The 17,472-nt window shown below is 60.5% G+C and overlaps 3 protein-coding genes across 3 annotated transcripts; all 3 read left to right on the top strand.

The window, feature by feature from the left end:
* Positions 1 to 734: 734 nt before the first annotated feature.
* On the top strand, positions 735 to 2,191 carry COX5B (cytochrome c oxidase subunit 5B). The gene is made up of 4 exons (XM_068421420.1): positions 735 to 871; positions 977 to 1,050; positions 1,691 to 1,790; positions 1,889 to 2,191. The coding sequence occupies exons 1-4, from the start codon at positions 778 to 780 to the stop codon at positions 1,999 to 2,001; spliced, it is 381 nt and encodes a 126-aa protein (XP_068277521.1). The 5' UTR covers positions 735 to 777; the 3' UTR covers positions 2,002 to 2,191.
* Positions 2,192 to 3,210: 1,019 nt separating this feature from the next.
* Positions 3,211 to 6,882, top strand: PURB (purine rich element binding protein B). The gene has a single exon (XM_068421489.1). It carries the CDS (start codon positions 3,229 to 3,231, stop codon positions 4,249 to 4,251), a length of 1,023 nt encoding a protein of 340 aa, XP_068277590.1. The 5' UTR covers positions 3,211 to 3,228; the 3' UTR covers positions 4,252 to 6,882.
* Positions 6,883 to 11,236: 4,354 nt separating this feature from the next.
* On the top strand, positions 11,237 to 15,840 carry LOC137675460 (histone H2A.V). The gene is made up of 5 exons (XM_068421580.1): positions 11,237 to 11,395; positions 14,247 to 14,324; positions 14,843 to 14,956; positions 15,063 to 15,192; positions 15,698 to 15,840. Exons 1-5 carry the CDS (start codon positions 11,252 to 11,254, stop codon positions 15,757 to 15,759), a joined length of 528 nt encoding a protein of 175 aa, XP_068277681.1. The 5' UTR covers positions 11,237 to 11,251; the 3' UTR covers positions 15,760 to 15,840.
* Positions 15,841 to 17,472: the final 1,632 nt, after the last annotated feature.

Here is a 17,472-nt window from a genome sequence, read left to right as displayed (position 1 = left end):
GGGACAGGGGGGATGTGTGTGTGTGTCCCCCCCAGGGGTGTCCTGTCCCCAGTGTCCTGCGGTGGCCTCGTCCCCGAGGCCCCGGGGGTGACGTGTCCCCGTGGTCCCAGGGACCTCTGTCCCCAGCGGCCCGGGGGGGTCCCATCCCCATGGCTCTGAGGACATTGTCCCTGTCCCCACAGGGGTGTTCTTGTCCTCCCCAGGGTGTCACCATCCCGCCAGGGTGTCCCTGTCCCCCCAGGATGTCCCTGTCCCCCTGCAGTGTCCTTGTCCCCTCAGGATGTCCCTGTGCCCCCCCGGGTGTCCTCATCCCACCAGGATGCCCCTGTCCCCCTGCCATGTCCCTGTCCCCCCAAGGGTGCCCTTGACCCCCCCAGGGTGTCACCATCCCCCGGGGTGTCCCCGTGCCTTAGGGGTGTCATTGTCCCCTCAGGGTGTCCTTGTCACCCCAGGATGTCCCCCCCATCCCCATGAGCTCAGGGACATCATCCCTGTCCCCTCAGGGTGTCCCTGTCCCCCCCCCGGTGTCCCCATCCCCCCCGCCCCTCCCAGCGATCTCCGGATCCCCCAGGGGGGCGGGGCCAGCCGCAGGGGGCGGGGCTTCTGTCGCCAAGGGGCGTGGCCTGTTGCTAAGGGCGGGGCTCTGCCCACTGGGGGCGGGGCGCGCCCACTGCCAGAGGGGGCGTGGCTCAGCCGCACGCCCCGCCCCATCGTGCCGTCACTTCCGCTTCCGGCGCCGCTACCGGAAGCGCTGCCGCTACCGCCGCCGCCGCCGCCATGGCGTCAAGGTTACTGCGGGTGAGCGCGGCCCTGCGGCTCCTGCCCGTCGCCTCCGCCCGCGCCGTGCCCGCCCGCCGCTTCGCCGAGCCCGGTGAGCCGCGGGGGAACCGGGGGGAACCGGGAGGGGGGCAGCGGCACAGGGAGAACCGGGGCGGGGGGCAGGACTAGGCCGCGGCCTGACCGCGGTGTCTCGTAGGCGGCCTCGCCAGCGACGAGGAGCAGGCGACGGGGCTGGAGCGGAAGGTGCTGGAGGCCATGAACAAGGGCCTGGTGAGTGGGGGGGGGCGAGGGGGCGGGGCCTGACGGGGGCGGGGCTGGGGGGGACCCCTGAGCTGGGGCGGGGGGCTGCGGTCGAAGGTCTCAGGGACAGGGTGTGCTGGGGGGGGGGGACAGGGACACCCTGAGGGGACAGGGACACCCCTAAGGCACGGGGACACCCCGGGGGATGGTGACACCCTGGGGGGACAAGGACACCCCTGGGGGGACAGGGCCCATGTCCCCAGGGCCATGGGGATGGGACCCCCCCCGGCTGCTGGGGACAGATGTCCCCAGGACCACGGGGACGTGTCACCCCCGGGGCCTTGGGGCGAGACCATTGCAGGACACTGGGGACAGGACACCCCTGGGGGGACACACACAGCCCCCCTGTCCCCCCCCCCTCTGCCTCAGTGTCCCCCTGTGGTGGGTCCCCATCCCTCAGCGGGGGGCTTGGCTGCACCCTCACCCCCACCCCACTCATTAACCCCCCGGCGCTAATTGCCCCCCCCCCGAAGGGCACCGAGGTGGGGCAGGGGGGTGACACCAGTGTCACCTCCTGGGGTGCACGGGGCGGGAGGGCCCAAAACCACCTTGTATGGGGGTGTCCCCCCCCCCGCTGACCCCCCCCCTCCCCACCTTGTCCCCCCCCCAGGACCCCTACAGCATGTTCCGGCCCAAGCGCTACGCGGGGACCAAGGAGGACCCCAACCTCGTCCCCTCCATCGGTGACAAACGCATCGTGGGCTGCGTCTGTAAGTGTGTCCCCCCCCTTCCTTGTCCCCCCACTCCATCTGTCCCCCCCCCTCCTCTTCCTCCTCCTCTTCCTCCCACTGTGTGTCCCCCCCCCCAGGCGAAGAGGACAACAGCCACGTCATCTGGTTCTGGCTGCACAAGGGGGAGGCCCAGCGCTGCCCCTCCTGCGGCGCCCACTACAAGCTGATCCCCCACGAGCTGCCGCACTGAGGGGTCCCCCTGAGGTGGGGGGGGCCACACTGAGCCCCCCACCCCACCCTCAGCACCCACTGGGGGTCCCGTGGGTCACAGAACCCCCCCCCAGCACCCACTGGGCATCTCCTGGGCTGAGCCGAGCCACCCCCGCCTCGCCCCGCTCTGTGTGTGTGTGTGTGTGTCCCATAAAGAGTTTGTGTGTGGAGCCCCCGACTCTGTCTGTGCCGGGGTGGGGTGGGGGGCAGCACCCATGGGTGCAGGGGGGCAGGGACAGGCCAGGGGGGTGAGCTTAAAGCTGTGTCCTCATGAGTGGGGAGGGGACATGAGGGGGGGCTGGGAGGTGCTCATGACCTTGGAGGGGTATTTGGGGTGGTGGGGAGGGGAAGACCCCACCTTGGCTGTCCCTCTGCCCTGGGGTGCGGCTGTTGGGGGTCTCAGGGTGTGGGGGACCCCCCTCCCCTGCCCCACGTCCCCTGTGCCCCCCCCTCGCCTGCCACCGCCACATCCCCGTCGAAGGTGAAGTGACCTCCCTGTTGTCGTGTGTGTCCCCCCCCATCCCCCGGAGATGGTCTCCCCCCCCAGCTCCTTCCAGGTGGTCTCAGCCTCACCACCCCCACGGCTCTGGGGGGGGGTTTGTGGTGTTCTCCAGGTGGCCCCGGCAGCCCCGGTGGTGGCCACACCCCCCCCCCGGGATGGTGACACCTCCCCCGGTGCCGGTGGCTCCGAGAAGACGGAAGGTGCTGGAGCTGCTCCTGGGGGGGTCCCAGAGGGTTCCCCGGGAGCACCCGGAGGCTCCCAGATTCCCCCGTGTGGCCCCTCCCACCGCTGACGTGACCGATGACGCCAGGGTGGCCGCCCGTGACGTCATACACTGCCCTCCCCCACAGACCGGAGGGGGCGGAGCTCTGGGCCTCACACGCCCCACCCCCTTCCCGCGCGGGGCCAATGGGAGCCGCAGGCGGGCGTGATTGACAGGCAGGGGGGCGGCGGTGACGTCATGGCGCTGCGCCCCAGGGGGCGTGGCTTGGTGGAGGGGGCGTGGCTCCGGCAGAGGGCGCGCGGGGACGCGGCGGGCGGGGCCTTCCTCCACCGTCACGTGACGCGGAGGGGAGGGGCGGGGGGCGCGCGGCGGCGGCGGAGTGCGGCGGTGACGTCACCCCTGTCGCAGAGGGGCGGGGCGGGGCGGGGCGCGGGGCCGCGCGCGCGCCGGAAGCGGGGCGGCGCGCGGGGCGGCCGGACAAGATGGCGGACGGGGACAGCGGCAGCGAACGCGGCGGCAGCGGCGGGTTCGCGACCGCCCGCGGCGGCGGAGCAGGAGGAGGCGGCGGGAGCGGAGGGGCCGGGTCCGGCGGAGGCTCCGGTGGAGCGGGACCGGAGCAGGAGACGCAGGAATTGGCCTCGAAGCGCCTGGACATCCAGAACAAACGGTTCTACCTGGACGTGAAGCAAAACGCCAAAGGCCGGTTCCTCAAGATCGCCGAGGTGGGAGCGGGCGGCTCCAAAAGCCGCCTCACGCTCTCCATGGCGGTGGCCGCCGAGTTCCGCGACTACCTGGGCGACTTCATCGAGCACTACGCTCAATTAGGGCCCTCGAGCCCTGAGCAATTAGCCCAGGCTACCGGTTCGCCCGGTGAGGACGGGAGCGGTACCGGGCCCCGTCGCGCCCTCAAGAGCGAATTCCTCGTAAGGGAAAATCGTAAATATTATCTGGACCTGAAGGAAAATCAACGCGGACGTTTCCTCCGGATCCGACAAACCGTCAACCGCGGGCCCGGCGGCGCGGGGGGGTTCCCGGGGGGGCCCCCCGGGTTGCAGAGCGGTCAGACCATCGCTCTCCCCGCTCAGGGTCTCATCGAGTTCCGCGACGCTTTGGCCAAGTTGATCGACGATTACGGGGGTGAAGAAGACGAGCTGGGAGGCCCCGGGGGCGGCGGGCCGGGCGGCGGGGGGCTCTACGGGGAGTTACCCGAAGGTACTTCCATCACCGTGGACTCCAAACGTTTCTTTTTCGATGTCGGGTGTAACAAATACGGCGTTTTCTTAAGGGTGAGCGAAGTAAAACCGTCGTACCGCAACGCCATCACCGTCCCTTACAAAGCTTGGGCCAAATTCGGCGGCGCTTTCTGTCGTTACGCCGAAGAGATGCGAGATATCCAAGAACGTCAACGGGACAAGCTCTACGACCGACGCGCCGGACCCCCGGGACCCGGCAGCGGCAGCGGAGCCGGCGACGACTCCGACGGCGACGACGTGGACGACGACTGAGCCACCCTCGCGTGAACCCCGCTGCCGGCCTCTCCCCCCCCCTCCCCTCACCCTGCCCAATCCCCCCCCCCCCCCCTCCGGGCCCCCCTTTTCCCCCCACAAAGGGGTCCCCAAGCCACCACCGGAGAGAAACCAGCCCCACCGCGACGCCGACCGCGTCCCTCCGCGCTCACACCGGGACGAGCCACCACCGTCCCCCTGCGCCGCCGCGGGGGCACCCGGCGCCTCGAGGACTCTCTGCTTTTTTTTTAGGGGGGGGGGATCGGGGAAGTTGCGGGGGGGGCACGCTCGGATCATCTCTCTCCTCTCCCAAAGGCGCCGCGGGGCCTCCACCACCACCAGCGAAACCAGCACCCGGCGCCCACGGGAGCCGCCACGCGCCGAAACCCTCGGGAGCCCTCGCCGGCGGAAGAGGAGCCGGGCAGAGAGGGGGGGGAGAGCGGCGGAGGCGGCGAGCGGGAGCTTTCGGGGACGGGGGGGGCGTACCTGGACCAACGTCCGTTCTCTCTTCCTTCATTTTTATCCTTTTTCCTTCATTTTTATCCTTTTTCCTTCATTTTTATCCTTTTTCCTTCATTTTTATCCTTTTTTCCTTCATTTTTTTCCCTTTTCCTTATTTTTTTCCTTTTTCCTTCATTTTTTCCTTGATATTTTTCCTTTTTTTTTTTTCCCCTTTTTTTTTTTTTTCTTTTTCTTTTCCCACTATTTTGGGGTTTTATTTTTCTTTTGGGATGCAAACTGCTTAAACTCCGAGCGCCCGAACTGGAACCAGCGCCCGAGCGAGCACGAAGCCGGCAGGTTCCTGAAAATTAAGGACAAACTTTCTCACTTTCGATGATTTCTCACTTATTTTTTTTTACCTCCCCCCCCTTTTTTCCCCCGGCGGCACGAGGAGGGGCCGCAGCAGGTTCCCGCAGGCACAAAGCACAAGGAAAACTCCACGGGGACGCAACATCTTCCCCTTCTCTCCAAATAAGGCGGCGGCCGGCGAGCGCCGGCTCCGTACCGGCACGGCCCGGCCACGTTTTGTTCCCTTTCACCGGTTCACCGGCACCGGCGGCGGCACCACGGGGACCTCCAGCCACCAAAATCCTCCCCCTTCTCTTTTTTTTTTTTTTCTGGAGCAAAACCACCTCTCCCCACGCCGGCAGCTCGGTGGCACCGCCAGGATCCCACACCCCAATAACCATATTGGGGTTTTTTGGGGTGTTTTGGGTATTTTTTTCCCTCTCTTTTATTTTTTTACCACTCAACCAGCAGCCCCGAAGCCGGCGGGTCCTCCCAGCCGTCACCTCTTGTATTAAATGGATTTTTCCACACTCAAATGGGTTTTTTTTGTTTTTTAGCCAATTCCAAGGTTTTTAACCCCGTTATCCCGGCGCTCGGCATTCCACACTTACACATTTTCTCATCCGCCGGTTTTAGGACTTTTTATTTGTTTTAAATTCTTTTTTTTTTGCCTCTATATTGTTTTATTTTTTTTTGGGGGGGGGGGGAGCCTGCGCCCGCTCTCCCATCTCAGCCGCCTCCTTAATTTATTCTCGCCCATCCCGCCGTCTCTCTATTTATTGGGAAGCGATGAACACCCGGCACCGACTCCTCTTCGCAACTGGGGACACCACCTCCACCCCCCGTTTCGCCTCGCCCCAAACCCCAGCAGAGCCTCGGGGGGACGCCGTCTGTCCGTCCGTCCGTCCGTACCCCAGCCCGCTTCTCCGTAGCTCTTTTTTAAAGGGATTTTTAACGCTCGTTTCTCCCCGTTTATCCCGGTTTTAATCCTCCTCCGGCGCCAAGGACCGCGTTTCCTCACTCACACGGGAGCAATAGTCTATTTTTTTCCCCCCCCCTCACATCCAAACCGCGTCCGTACTGTATCTCGTACCCTCAGGCAGCTCTTCCCACTGACGTCCTGCTGTATCCACCTGGGCAAGGAGCGGGGGGGGTTTTAATTTCTTTTTTTGCCCCTTCGGTTCTTCGCCGCGGAGAGAAAAATAACGACGACAAAACGCTGCGGACGGCGCCGGTGAGGGGGAAGACGGCGGCCACCGCGCCGCCGGGGACGCTTCGCGGCGACGGACTTGGCGTTGGGCTGCTGGTTGGAAAGACACAGGCGGTGCCTCTCGAAGAGGATGAGAGAGAGAAAAATATATATATATAAAAAAATATATATATTCTTTTTTTTTTTTCCCTTTTTTTTGGCTGATTTGCGGTGGTTTCGCCTTCCCTTTCTACTCTGCGGTAGCAGCGGGGCGGCCGCCGACGCGACTCGGCTCTCCGGGGTGGCCGCCGGCGCAGCTCAGCTCTCCAAAATAACGTGGAAGAGGCAAAAAAAAAAGGCAAATAACACCAAAAAGAAAAGAAAAATTTAAAATAAAAGCAGAAACCCAGGCTGGCGGCGTTGGTTTGGGCAAGCGGAACCCAAGCGACGTGTCTGCGTACAGAATCCTGCAGCGCCGTTTGGCCTCCCAGCAGAGCGCGGCGGGGAGGAAGAACGTGCAGGAAAATCCTCAAAAACTCTGAAAAATCAGAAAAAAAAGTGGTGTTTTTTTTAACCTGCCGGTGAGAGCGATTCAGCGAGTGGTTTCTGTGAGGGTTTGGTGTCCCCCGTACATATATATATGTATATACACATCTCCGCGCGTGTGTGTGTATATATATGATTTGGTTGAGGGTTTTGGGGTTTTTTTTGGGGTTGAATTCTGTAGAAAACGGGCAAATTGCTTCTTTTTCTTGTTTGGAACCGGAAGAGGGGGTGGAAAAAAAAAAATATCCTGAATTCTTGGAGCTTCCAGATTTCTTTGACCCCGGAAGGGACAGTTTGAGAGCGTGACTATCGCTGTACAAAAAAAAAATATCTTGTAAATCTTGTATAGCGCCCCAAAATCGATGTAAATGTCCCCAAATCGATGTAAATACCCCAAAACATCCCGGCCGAGAGCCAGGAGCCGTCGGCGGCTCCGTTAAAATTTAAAATTTAAAATTTTTAAACCGCTTCAATTTTTTTTTTTTCCTCCCCAAAGAGAAAAATGTGGAAGAAAATGAGAATTATCCTGCCTTGTTTGCAGCTGGTTTGGGGTGATGGACACGAGAATCCCCTCGTGGTCCCTCGCTGGCGGCGGAGGATGGTTTGGGGAGGAGGTAACCGGTCCCCGGGCAGAGCGGCGGGTTCTTTTGTTGGTGATATAAAAAAATCACACGCCCCCCCCCCCCGCTCGCCGGCTTCTCTTTTAAAAAAGAAAAAAAAAGTTGAAAAAAAAATATATATAGAAAAAAAATAGCAAAAAAAAAGGCAAGAAGAGTGGGGGAGCGATGCCGGTCCTTGAGCTGCTGCACGAGGGATCCCTCAGCAGATCCGCGCCGGGAGAGGGTTCCCGGTGGGAAACGGGAACGGCTCGCGGAGGTGTTGGCCGTGGGGCGGAGGCTCGGCCGCGGGCGCCGTCGCCCTCCTCTGCGTGGCGGAGCCGGTTGAGCCAGCGGTGCCCGCGCCGAGCGGAGCGGGTGTGTGGGGCGTCGGCGGTGAGCTCCGGCGGCGGAACGGGAGAGGAACGGCCGGGGGAGAGCGCGGCACCGTTGGAGCGGCGGTCGTGAGACCTGCGAGCCCCCGCGCCGGTGTCTCGATTTGCCGGAGGTGTCGAGGTGTCGAGGCTTCAAACCCACGGCGTGCTCTGGCCCGGGAGCAGCGACGGTGCCGACGCAACAGCCGAGAGAAGCGTGGCGTGGCGGCTCTGCGGAGGTGGAAACGTGCCGGGTGGTTGGTGAAATGTCGGCACAGGAGAGAAATGGATCCTCTGAGAGCCAGATCCTTCTCCAAGAGCCGGATCCTTGTCCAAGACCTGAGTCCTCCGAGAACCAGATCCTTCGAGAGCCGAATCCTCTGAGATCCAGATCTCTGAGAGCTGGATCCTCCAAGATCCAGATCCTCCTCCGAGAGCCAGATCCTCCGAGATCCAGATCCTTCGAGAGCTGGATCCTTCTCCAAGAGCCGGATTGTTCTCCGAGATCCAGATCATCCTCCGACATACAGATCCTCCTCCAAGAGCTGGATCGTTCTCTGAGATCCAGATCCTCCTCCGAGAGCCAGATCCTTCTCCAAGAGCCAGATCCTCGTCCGAGATCCAGATCCTCCTCCAAGAGCCGAATCCTCCTCCGAGAACCGGATCGTTCTCCGAGAGCCGCCGACGCCAGGCCTGGCTTCGGCCCCTATCTGCTGAGAGACCAAACCGTTCGACCCCCGAAGTACCTTTGACGAAAGAAGAAAGTTTTATTCCTCTTATTTTTTTAATGAAAGAAAAACAAAAAATAAAAGCAAACCATGCACTTTATACAGGCGGCCCAGCGCGGGGCTGCCGGCGCCCAGGGGAGAGGAGGGGGGGGGTCCTGTGTGTGTCCCCCCCCTCCTCTCTCTCTCTCCTCACCCTTCCTCTGCGGCCGGCGAGGGCGGCTTCGGGAGACGCCGGGGAGCGGCCGGCGGTGACCGAAGGCAGGGCCTGGATTTTACCACTAGCAAAGACGACGCCCGACGTGACGAACTCCTCATGCTAGCGAGCACTCCTTCCCCTAGCAGATTTTTGCAAAAATGGAGTTTTACAAGTCTATATTTAAAGAATTGTATGTTTGTAACAAATAAAAAAGTATGCGGAAAAGTGAATGAAAAAAAAAACAAAAACAAAACAAAAACCAACCCAGCCCGGCCCGGTTTTGCTCCTTGCGGGGGATTAAAGGGTCCCAAACTGTCCCTTGTAGGGGGGCTCACTGGTGCCACCACCTTGGTGGGAGATGGGGTGGGCAGGGGCAGCGGTGGGGGGTGTCTTGGGGACCTTGCGAGAGGACTCGGATGTCGTCAGGGCTTGGGGGGGGCAAATGGGGTCCCCAAGTAGCGCTGTGTCCCCATGAGGGTCCCCAAGCAGGGCCGTGTCCCCATGGGGGTCCCCAAAGCCAGCGTGGCTGTGGGGGGACACCGCGAGGAGCTGTGGGGGGGGGTGTGGGGGTGTGAGGGATCAGCACCGTGGGGAGGGAGGAGGGTTTGGCACGGCACATGCGTGGTGCGTGTGTCACGGCTCGCGCAGGCGTGTTCACCGCCATGCGTGTGGCGTGCGGCCTGTGCTGGGCAGGGTGTCGGTTGTCCCGTGTCACCCCCCCCCCAGTTCCTGGCAGCCCGCGCCCGGCCGGCGTGCGGTGACGCAGGCGTCGCAGCCCACGCCGCATTTAGCTCTGCGGCTCCCCGCGGGCACGGGCTCATCTGAGGACACGAGCGGCAGCCGCTTGCGCATGAGCCGCTGCCGCGGCACCGCAGCCTCGCCGCCGCCTGTCACCGGGGCCTGGCCTGAGCCCATCCCTGGGGGGGGGGCTGGAGCCCCTCCAACCAGCGTCCCTCACCCCTCAGGGAGCGGCTGGCAGCATCCCCGGGGACGCCGGGGTGGGCAGCTGCTCCAGTGCCACCGCCCTGGATGGAGCCGGGGGGCTGTGGAGGGGAGCGCTGGGGACAGCTGGGGGGGCCCCCGGGTGGGCAGCAGGCGCCTGCGGGGCAGGTGCAGGCAGCGTTCCCTCCGCGGGGGGACCGAGCAGCTGTGGGGCTGGGGCTGGGTGTCAGGGCCCCTGAGCCCCCACCCCATGGCAGCTGCAAGGAGGGGCCGCACTGTGCCCCCCCCCCGCCCCCTGCCCAGTGCATCCCAGTGCTGGAGGGAAACTGAGGCAGGGGGTGGGGTCGGGACAGTGACAGTGCAAAGGTGCCTTCCTCATCCCCACCCTCCTCCTCCTCCCCAGCGCAGCGCTCCCTTACCTGCTCTCTCTGGAGCTCCTGCCGCGAGCCCCAGGCAGGGGCTCAGTGGGGCCAGGGGCTGTTAAGCTCCCGAAGCTCCTCCTGTCAGCGACCCTCGCTCGCTAAAAATCTAAAGTGTTTTTTTTTTTCCTTATAAAATTAACCTCACTATATAAATCAGGTTCAATTTGATGCTTGAATGGGCTCATCACGAGAAATTAAGTTTTTATTTCCCATGACATGCTCTTCCCTAACACAGCACCACCCCTGCCCTGTGACAGTCCGGACCAGGAAATTTTGGGGCTTTTTTGGAGCATATTCCATCCCTGCCCTTACCAGTGATTGTTCCTTTTGCGTCTCAAAGACCCCCCATACCTAAATCCCCCCGGGGCTGACGGGGCTGTGGGGACAGTCTGCGTTACCTCACTTATCCTGCGGGGCAGGACCAGCCTTTATTTCTTTATTTCCTGAAAAAACACACAGGGAAGGACTCAAAGGTACCACGTTCACCGAGGCCTCAGCGTCACCTGGGTGGGAGTCCCCTCACCTCAGCCGCCTCCTCCAGGCCCGCAGCTGGCACTGCCAGCGGCCTGGCTGGTTTGTAACCCCGGTTTAAGTGTTTCTAAGCTGTGCCTCAGGCCCAAACCCTTCAGTCGGCCGCGGGGGTGATGACAGGGCCTGGATCGGGGGGGGGGGGGCAGGCGGGAAGCTCCGTCCTCCCTCAGAGGGGAGCGGGGGGTCGGGGATAACCGAGTGTGTGGGGCGGCTCTGAGGCCTACAGAGGCCGCGGGGAGGGCTGGCCCTGTCCGGAGACCCCGGCCCGTGATCGGGCAGGCCCTGACGGGGACCTTGTCCGTTAGCGGGGCCCGGGCCCAGCCGCGGAGCCGGGCGAGCCCCCCCCCGCCCCCGGCTCCCCTCAGCGCCGTGCAACAAACAACACCGAGACGGCGAGGGGGAGAGAATGGGCGGGAAAGGCTTCTCTCCTTCCATTGGTTCCCAGAGCTGTCTGTCTGCTTAGCCCCGCCTGTGACGACACAGTTCTCTCTTTCTATTGGTCGGTGGTCGCGTCATTCAGTGCATCTCTAGGCCAGACACGGGGCACGCCTCCCGCCCCCCCTGTCGCCCTCACCCCTGCGTGCCGTGTGCAAAGGAAAAACAGCCGTTAGACGGGCCGCGGGGCGGAGCCATCGAGTGGGCAAGAACTGGCGCCGCGATTGGCGGCAGCGGGACGTTCAAACTAGTATGGGGTACTTTGATTGGATGGGGGTTCGCCGCCGCAGGCCGGGCTCCCTCCTCTCGTCCGGGCGGTTTATTGTCTGGCGGTTCCTGAGGCGGCTCCAGCGGCAGATTCGGGTCCTGAGTTTGGGCGGCGGCGGCGGTACCATGGTGAGGGGCGGCGGGGGCGGTGGTTGGGTTCCTCCCGGGGGGCTCCGGGGAGGCCCGCGGCCGGGAGGGGGGTGGCTGCGGGCCTGGGGGTGACAAGGCCGCCCCGGGGAGGTGGTGGTGGGGGGGGGGGGGCTGGAGGCGCCGCTGTCACCGCGGCCGCGCACCGGCGGTGAGAGGAGCGGGGGGCTCCGGTGCCAGGCGCCGTCAGCCACCCGTGACCATGGAAACGGCGCCATCACGGGGCTCCCCGGGGAGCTTCCCCCTTCCCCGGGGGCCTGGATGCGCTCCCCAAAGCCGCTTCGGCCTCCCCGCGGGGCCGCCGTTGTGTGACCGGAGCGTCTGGGCCGCGTTGTGAGGCCCTTCGGGAGAGGGCGGTGGGTGTCGCTTCACCGGTGACTTCCGAGGCGAGCGATGGAGCCGGTGACACCCTTGGGCTGTCAAAGCTTTGCCGTGACACTGTGACACGCTGCGACACGCCGCGACAGCCTTTTATCCCATCAGTTACAGCTGTGGAGGGAAAGTGCCTCTTTTACAGCTCCTTTCCGTGCTTTTAGATGTTTAAAAAGTTGATTTGTGTAGTGAGGAAGTGACTGTCGGGGTGTAAAACACGGAGCGAGCGGCCCGAAGGACGTCGTGTCAAGCTGCCCGGCCGCCTGCCCCAAGGAGTGTTGGATTTTCCATGATTTGGCTTCTAACCGACGCGTTGGCTCTCGGCAGAGCTCGCCGGTGGCTTCCCGAGGAAAAGTCTGAGCGTGTAGGGGGAGAAATGCGACGTTTAATCCTCCCTGGGGTCTGAAACCTGTGGAAGTGGCGGCTGCGGGGTGTGTAACTGTTGTTTAGGATACGAGAAGGTTTCCCGAGCGGGGAGATAAAGGCCCTGATGGCTAAAGGGTTAACGTGGAAATGCTCGGGGAGATTATGCAACCCTCAGAACTTGTGGCAATAGATAAAAAGTTGCTTTTTGGGGTATTTTAGTCCCGTTCGAAACGAGAAGATGACAAAAAAAAAGTCGTTTGCTGGCTGCGAGAGACCCGGGGGGGTTTCGAGGGGGGAACGTGCTTCCAGCGAGCGACTTCGGTGGGGAGGAGGGAAGGAGATGTCGCCTTCCTGCGCCCGCCGGCGCGGTCTCCTGCCGATGAAGAAGCGAATCGCCGCCGTCTCCGACCCCGCTGAGCCCCCGCGTCCCGAGGAGAAGGAAATCTCCGTGGTGTTCGTCAAGGAGCCCTCGTTACCCCGCCGGGAGGGGGGTGAGCTCGGCTGTGGGAAACCGTTGCGGCGTTTCCTCTGCAAACCCCACCGAGGTGTCGGTGAAGACGGAGGCAAACCTTGGGACTTCCGCCGTGAGGCTTTTCTTCCCTCTTTTTGGTTAAATATCGTGTGAAGAAGCGTCAGGCGAGCAGCTGCCGGCTGGAAAACTCGCTGGAGAAGTGGGAAAGTTCGCAGCTGGCTGATCAAAGCCGTTGGTGGGAACAGCCAGGGCTTTTCCCAGAGCTCTCTCTTTATTTCCCGAGCGAGGAAATATCCCCCGATCCCCCTTCGTGGTGTTTGAAGTTTGTTTTCTCCCGATCAAAGTAACTCCTGACCCTTCGCCGCAGCGAAAGCAGCGTCGAGTCGGCGCTTCAGAGCGTTTCTGGACGCGTCTCCGAGTCCTCCCACAGCCCCTCTCGTGACAAACCGCTTCTAAAGACGCTCTGTCCTGCCCTTGGCTACCAAAACACCGACCGGCTTTGCCGAGCGCCGGCATTTCCGCTGCTACAAGGAGGAACCCCCCTCGTCCGGTGCCGCTCTGCTTGTTTTGTTGCCTCCAGATTGAATCTTTTCCCTCTTTATTATTATTTTTTTTCAGCGTTTGAGTTTAAACCCGGCCGCTGCGAGCGCGTGGTGTTAACTCCCACCTCGCTGGGACGGGACACGGATCTTGGGACATCCCCGCGTTAAGCCGGTGTCTTAATTTAAACACTAATACGCTTAATTAGCGTCACTGGGGATCTCTGGATCCTACGATTCTCCTCAGTGAGCGGGAAGGGCCCGTGGCAGCTTTCAGCTCACTCCCTTTTTGTTTTTAAGGAGGGGATTATGGAGTCAAGAAGTGATGTAAAAACAGGAATGACGAGGATCCGGCGTGTTTTAGGGCTCAGGTTTCCCTCTGCAGTGGCTGCACGGGCACTTCCCCGCTTGTCGCGGGCCGGGAGACTTAATTTTGGGGCTTGGAGTTGTTGTTTCTGAAACAGAGCAGGTTTTTGGGTTGGTAAATGTGGTTTTTCACACGGAGGGAGCAGGTTCTGTCTATCTTTCCATCACCTGCTGCTCTCACCTTCGTTAAAGGTGAGATTTCCTTAAGGCTGATGCGAGAGCTCGGCGAACCCGCGTCCGGCTCTTCTTGCTTCTCAGTGGCTTCCAAACTCTCGCATTTTTCATTAAATCTGTGATTTCTGGGGCTCCCTGATGACTTTTTTCCTGCTCCGGAGCAGGAAGGGAATTGCCCTGGAATCCTGGGCTGCAAATTCCTACGTACCGGAACAGCAGCCGTGTCAGCATCCGCCTTCAGAGCAGGGAAAACGAATCTGAAATCAAACTGTTCCTGCACAAAAAAAGGGGTTTGGTTTTGTTTTTGGGTTGGTTTCCCTCCATTTGGTGTTTTTCTGGGAAATAATGGGAATAGCAGGAAGCGAGAGGGATGATAAAGCAGCTGCTGCACAGCCTTGTCTCCTCAAATTTGCCTTGTTTCGGGTCGTTTGCGAGACCAAAAGGTTTCCTGCAGCAGCAGGGAGCTGGATTATAGTGCAGCAGGTCTCTCTGGATTAATTAAGATTAATTAAAATGAATTAATCAGCGCGTTTCTCTCTTGCAGGCTGGTGGTAAGGCGGGAAAGGACAGCGGGAAGGCCAAGGCGAAGGCTGTGTCACGCTCACAGAGAGCTGGGCTGCAGGTGAGGCGCGACAGCGGCGTCTGTTCCTTGATTTCCTCATAAAACAGGATTTTTGAGTAAAACTTCCACTTTGGGGAGGCAGGTTGCCCAAAATCCTCCTTTTTTTTGGGTGAAAACATCATGGTTTGTGATTTTTGGTGTCATTATGGAGTGATGCCTTGGGCTTACAGGGGCTGTGTGCTCCTGGCCGGGTCCTGACTCGGGTGGGATCAGTCTCTCCTACAAGAGAAGGGTGCGAGAATTTTTAGGATTTTTTTAGGATTTTTTTAGGATTTTTTTAGGATTTTTTTAGGATTTTTTTAGGATTTTTTTAGGATTTTTTTAGGATTTTTTTGAAATCCCACGGGGAAACAATCTGCCACAAGTGGCTTCTGTGTCTCCCTCCTTAAAGCTCCCATTATAGGAGCTAACGTTGTTATAGGAGCTCCTGGAAGCTAAAATCACAGGCGTAGTGTGTAATTATGCAAATATTTAGCGGGTTAGAAGGGTTAATGAGATGTTAATTGCTCCTCCCCCAGTTCCCAGTGGGCCGGATCCACAGACACTTGAAGACTCGGACCACTAGCCACGGGCGAGTGGGTGCCACGGCTGCGGTGTACAGTGCTGCCATCCTCGAGTACCTCACCGCTGAGGTCAGTCCTTTTAAAAAAATAAAAACAAATTAAAAAAAAACAACCCAAAACCTCATTTTTTTTGAGGAATCCTGGGATTCTTCCTGATTTTTTTTCCTCTGGGCAGGTGCTGGAGCTGGCGGGCAACGCTTCGAAGGATCTCAAGGTGAAGCGCATCACTCCCCGCCACTTGCAGCTGGCGATCCGCGGCGATGAAGAGTTGGATTCGCTGATCAAAGCCACCATCGCCGGCGGAGGTGGGTGACGTCCCCCCTTTTCCCCTCATTTTTCTCCCTAATTTGGAATTTTAGCAAAAGGAGGAAAAAAAATCCTAAAAAAAATCCTAAAAAAAATCCTAAAAAAAATCCTAAAAAAATCCTAAAAAAAATCCTAAAAAAATCCTAAAAAAAATCCTAAAAAAAATCCTAAAAAAAATCCTAAAAAAATCCTAAAAAAAATCCTAAAAAAATCCTAAAAAAATCCTAAAAAAAATCCTAAAAAAATCCTAAAAAAAATCCTAAAAAAATCCTAAAAAAAATCCTAAAAAAATCCTAAAAAAAATCCTAAAAAAAACATTTAAAAAATCCTAAAAAAATCAATATGGGATAATACAGAGGGAATTTGTCAGCGGTGATAAATGCGCGAGCGGTGGGGCGGGAGGAAGCGTGAGCGTAAAACTCCGCTGGGAAATGAAGGTTTCTCGGAGTTATTTTTGGGGGGAAATGTGTGATTATTTTATCTATTCTCCTCTTCTCCCCGCAGGTGTCATCCCCCACATCCACAAGTCTCTGATCGGCAAGAAGGGACAACAAAAAACGGCGTAGAGAGGTGGGGGGGGGATAAATTGACCCCCCCTCCCTCCGTACTGTACCCGGGACAGAAGAAATCTTGGGGATACGTGGAAATTGCTTTTTTTTTTTTGGTTTGTTTGGTGGTTTTTGGTGGTTTTTAAGGAATAGCTCCAAGGCAAGAGGGTAGATGATTGACTGTAGAGAGGAAACGTTTGGTCTGGGCTTTAGATTGACACCTTGGGGGGGGGGGTGGGGGGGGGGTGGCAGCAGTCGGGGCAGGGGGCTCGGCCGCCCCGCTGCATTTTATACAAAAATGGAAGGGATAAACCCGTTTTTTTTACAAAAAATGAATCAAATCCCACCTCTGCTGTGGTATCGGGGTGGGGGGCAGGCGGCGGGGGGTGGTGGGGCTCTGTGGGGCAGCGGGGGGGGACCTAGAGGGGTAGGGGAGGTGACAGCTGGGCCCCCCCTGCCCCTGCAGGGAGAGGCACTGGGTGGGTGCCAGCGGGGCCCTGTCCTGTGCCAAATGCTAATGTGGCCCCGCCCCATATGTAAATAGATGCTGAGCTGTGTGGCCCCACCCCCTTATGCAAATAGGAGGGAAGAGGGGCGGGGTTTGCCCTCAGGGCTCTGCCCCTGCGCTGCACTGGGGCTGCCTGGGCCCCACTGCCTCTGAGGGGGTCACGGGTGCCCGTCTGTCCTGGGTATCAGGGTCCTGTGTGTCTGTCTGTCCTGGGTATCGGGGTACCGGGTGTCCATCTGTCCTGGGTATCAGGGTACTGGGTGCCCATCTGTCCTGGACAGGTGGGTCCTGTGTGTCCATCTGTCCTGGGTATCAGGGTACAGGGTGTCTGTCTGTCCTGGGTATCAGGGTCCTGTGTGTCCATCTGTCCTGGGTATCAAGGTACCGAGTGTCTGTCTGTCCTGGGTATCAGGGTCCTGTGTGTCCATCTGTCCTGGGTATCAGGGTACCGGGTGTCTGTCTGTCCTGGACAGGTGGGTCCTGTGTGTCCGTCTGTCTTGCGTATCAGGGTACTGGGTGTCCGTCTGTCCTGGTTGTCTGTCTTGTCTTGGGTGTCTCCATCTGACCTAGGTGCGTGGGTCCTGGCTGTCCCATCTGCCCTGGGCATATGGGGTGTCAGGTGTCCGTCTGTCCTGTCCTCATGGGTGCCCGATGTCTGTCTGTCCCGTGCCCGTGGGGCCTGGCTGTCCGTCTGTCCTGGCTGCGCAGCTCCTTGCCCAGCCCTTCCCTCGCTGTGGCCTGTCCAGGCTCCCGTGAGCCCCATCCCGGCACACCCTGCGCCCCAGGGAGAGGCTGGGCAAGCAGCTGGCTCCTGGGGCTCTGCGTGCCGGCGCCTGACCCCAGGGAGGGGCTGACCCGCGCCAGGCCGGAGCCGGGCAGGTGCCGCAGGCCGGTGGGAGGAGGAGGAGGGAGCTGGGAAGGCTCCAGCACTGGCAACACTGGTGGCCGGTTGCATCAGGTGCCAAGAGGCCACGCTGGCCACCTGCCCCTGGTGCTGTCCATGGCCTTAGCCCTGTCCCGCCGGGCCGCAGCCCCTCAGGTGGACCCACGGACCCGGTACCGGTTGACAGGACCGGCCTGGCCTGCGCACCCTTGGCCGTGGTGACGCCACCGCCATTGTCACAAGATGGTGGCGCGAGGTGTTGGGGTGGGGCGGGAGGTGATGGGGCAGGGCGCCTGGAGGCGAGGGGCGGGCGGGCGGCCCCGGGGGGGGCGCGGCGGGG

Source organism: Nyctibius grandis, chromosome 33 (assembly GCF_013368605.1).
Source record: "Nyctibius grandis isolate bNycGra1 chromosome 33, bNycGra1.pri, whole genome shotgun sequence".
NCBI classification, from domain to species: Eukaryota; Metazoa; Chordata; class Aves; order Nyctibiiformes; family Nyctibiidae; genus Nyctibius; species Nyctibius grandis.
This window is presented reverse-complemented; position numbering and strand designations above follow the sequence as displayed.

Excerpts from the sequence above, each read along its gene's own strand:
- COX5B (XM_068421420.1), top strand. The coding sequence starts at position 778 with ATGGCGTCAAGGTTACTGCGGGTGAGCGCGGCCCTGCGGCTCCTGCCC. Across the intron at positions 872-976 it reads CCGCCGCTTCGCCGAGCCCG|GCGGCCTCGCCAGCGACGAG; the intron begins GTGAGCCGCGGG and ends GGTGTCTCGTAG. Across the intron at positions 1,791-1,888 it reads ACGCATCGTGGGCTGCGTCT|GCGAAGAGGACAACAGCCAC; the intron begins GTAAGTGTGTCC and ends CCCCCCCCCCAG.
- PURB (XM_068421489.1), top strand. The coding sequence starts at position 3,229 with ATGGCGGACGGGGACAGCGGCAGCGAACGCGGCGGCAGCGGCGGGTTC.
- LOC137675460 (XM_068421580.1), top strand. The coding sequence starts at position 11,252 with ATGGGGTACTTTGATTGGATGGGGGTTCGCCGCCGCAGGCCGGGCTCC. Across the intron at positions 14,957-15,062 it reads TCGAGTACCTCACCGCTGAG|GTGCTGGAGCTGGCGGGCAA; the intron begins GTCAGTCCTTTT and ends TCCTCTGGGCAG. Across the intron at positions 15,193-15,697 it reads AGCCACCATCGCCGGCGGAG|GTGTCATCCCCCACATCCAC; the intron begins GTGGGTGACGTC and ends TTCTCCCCGCAG.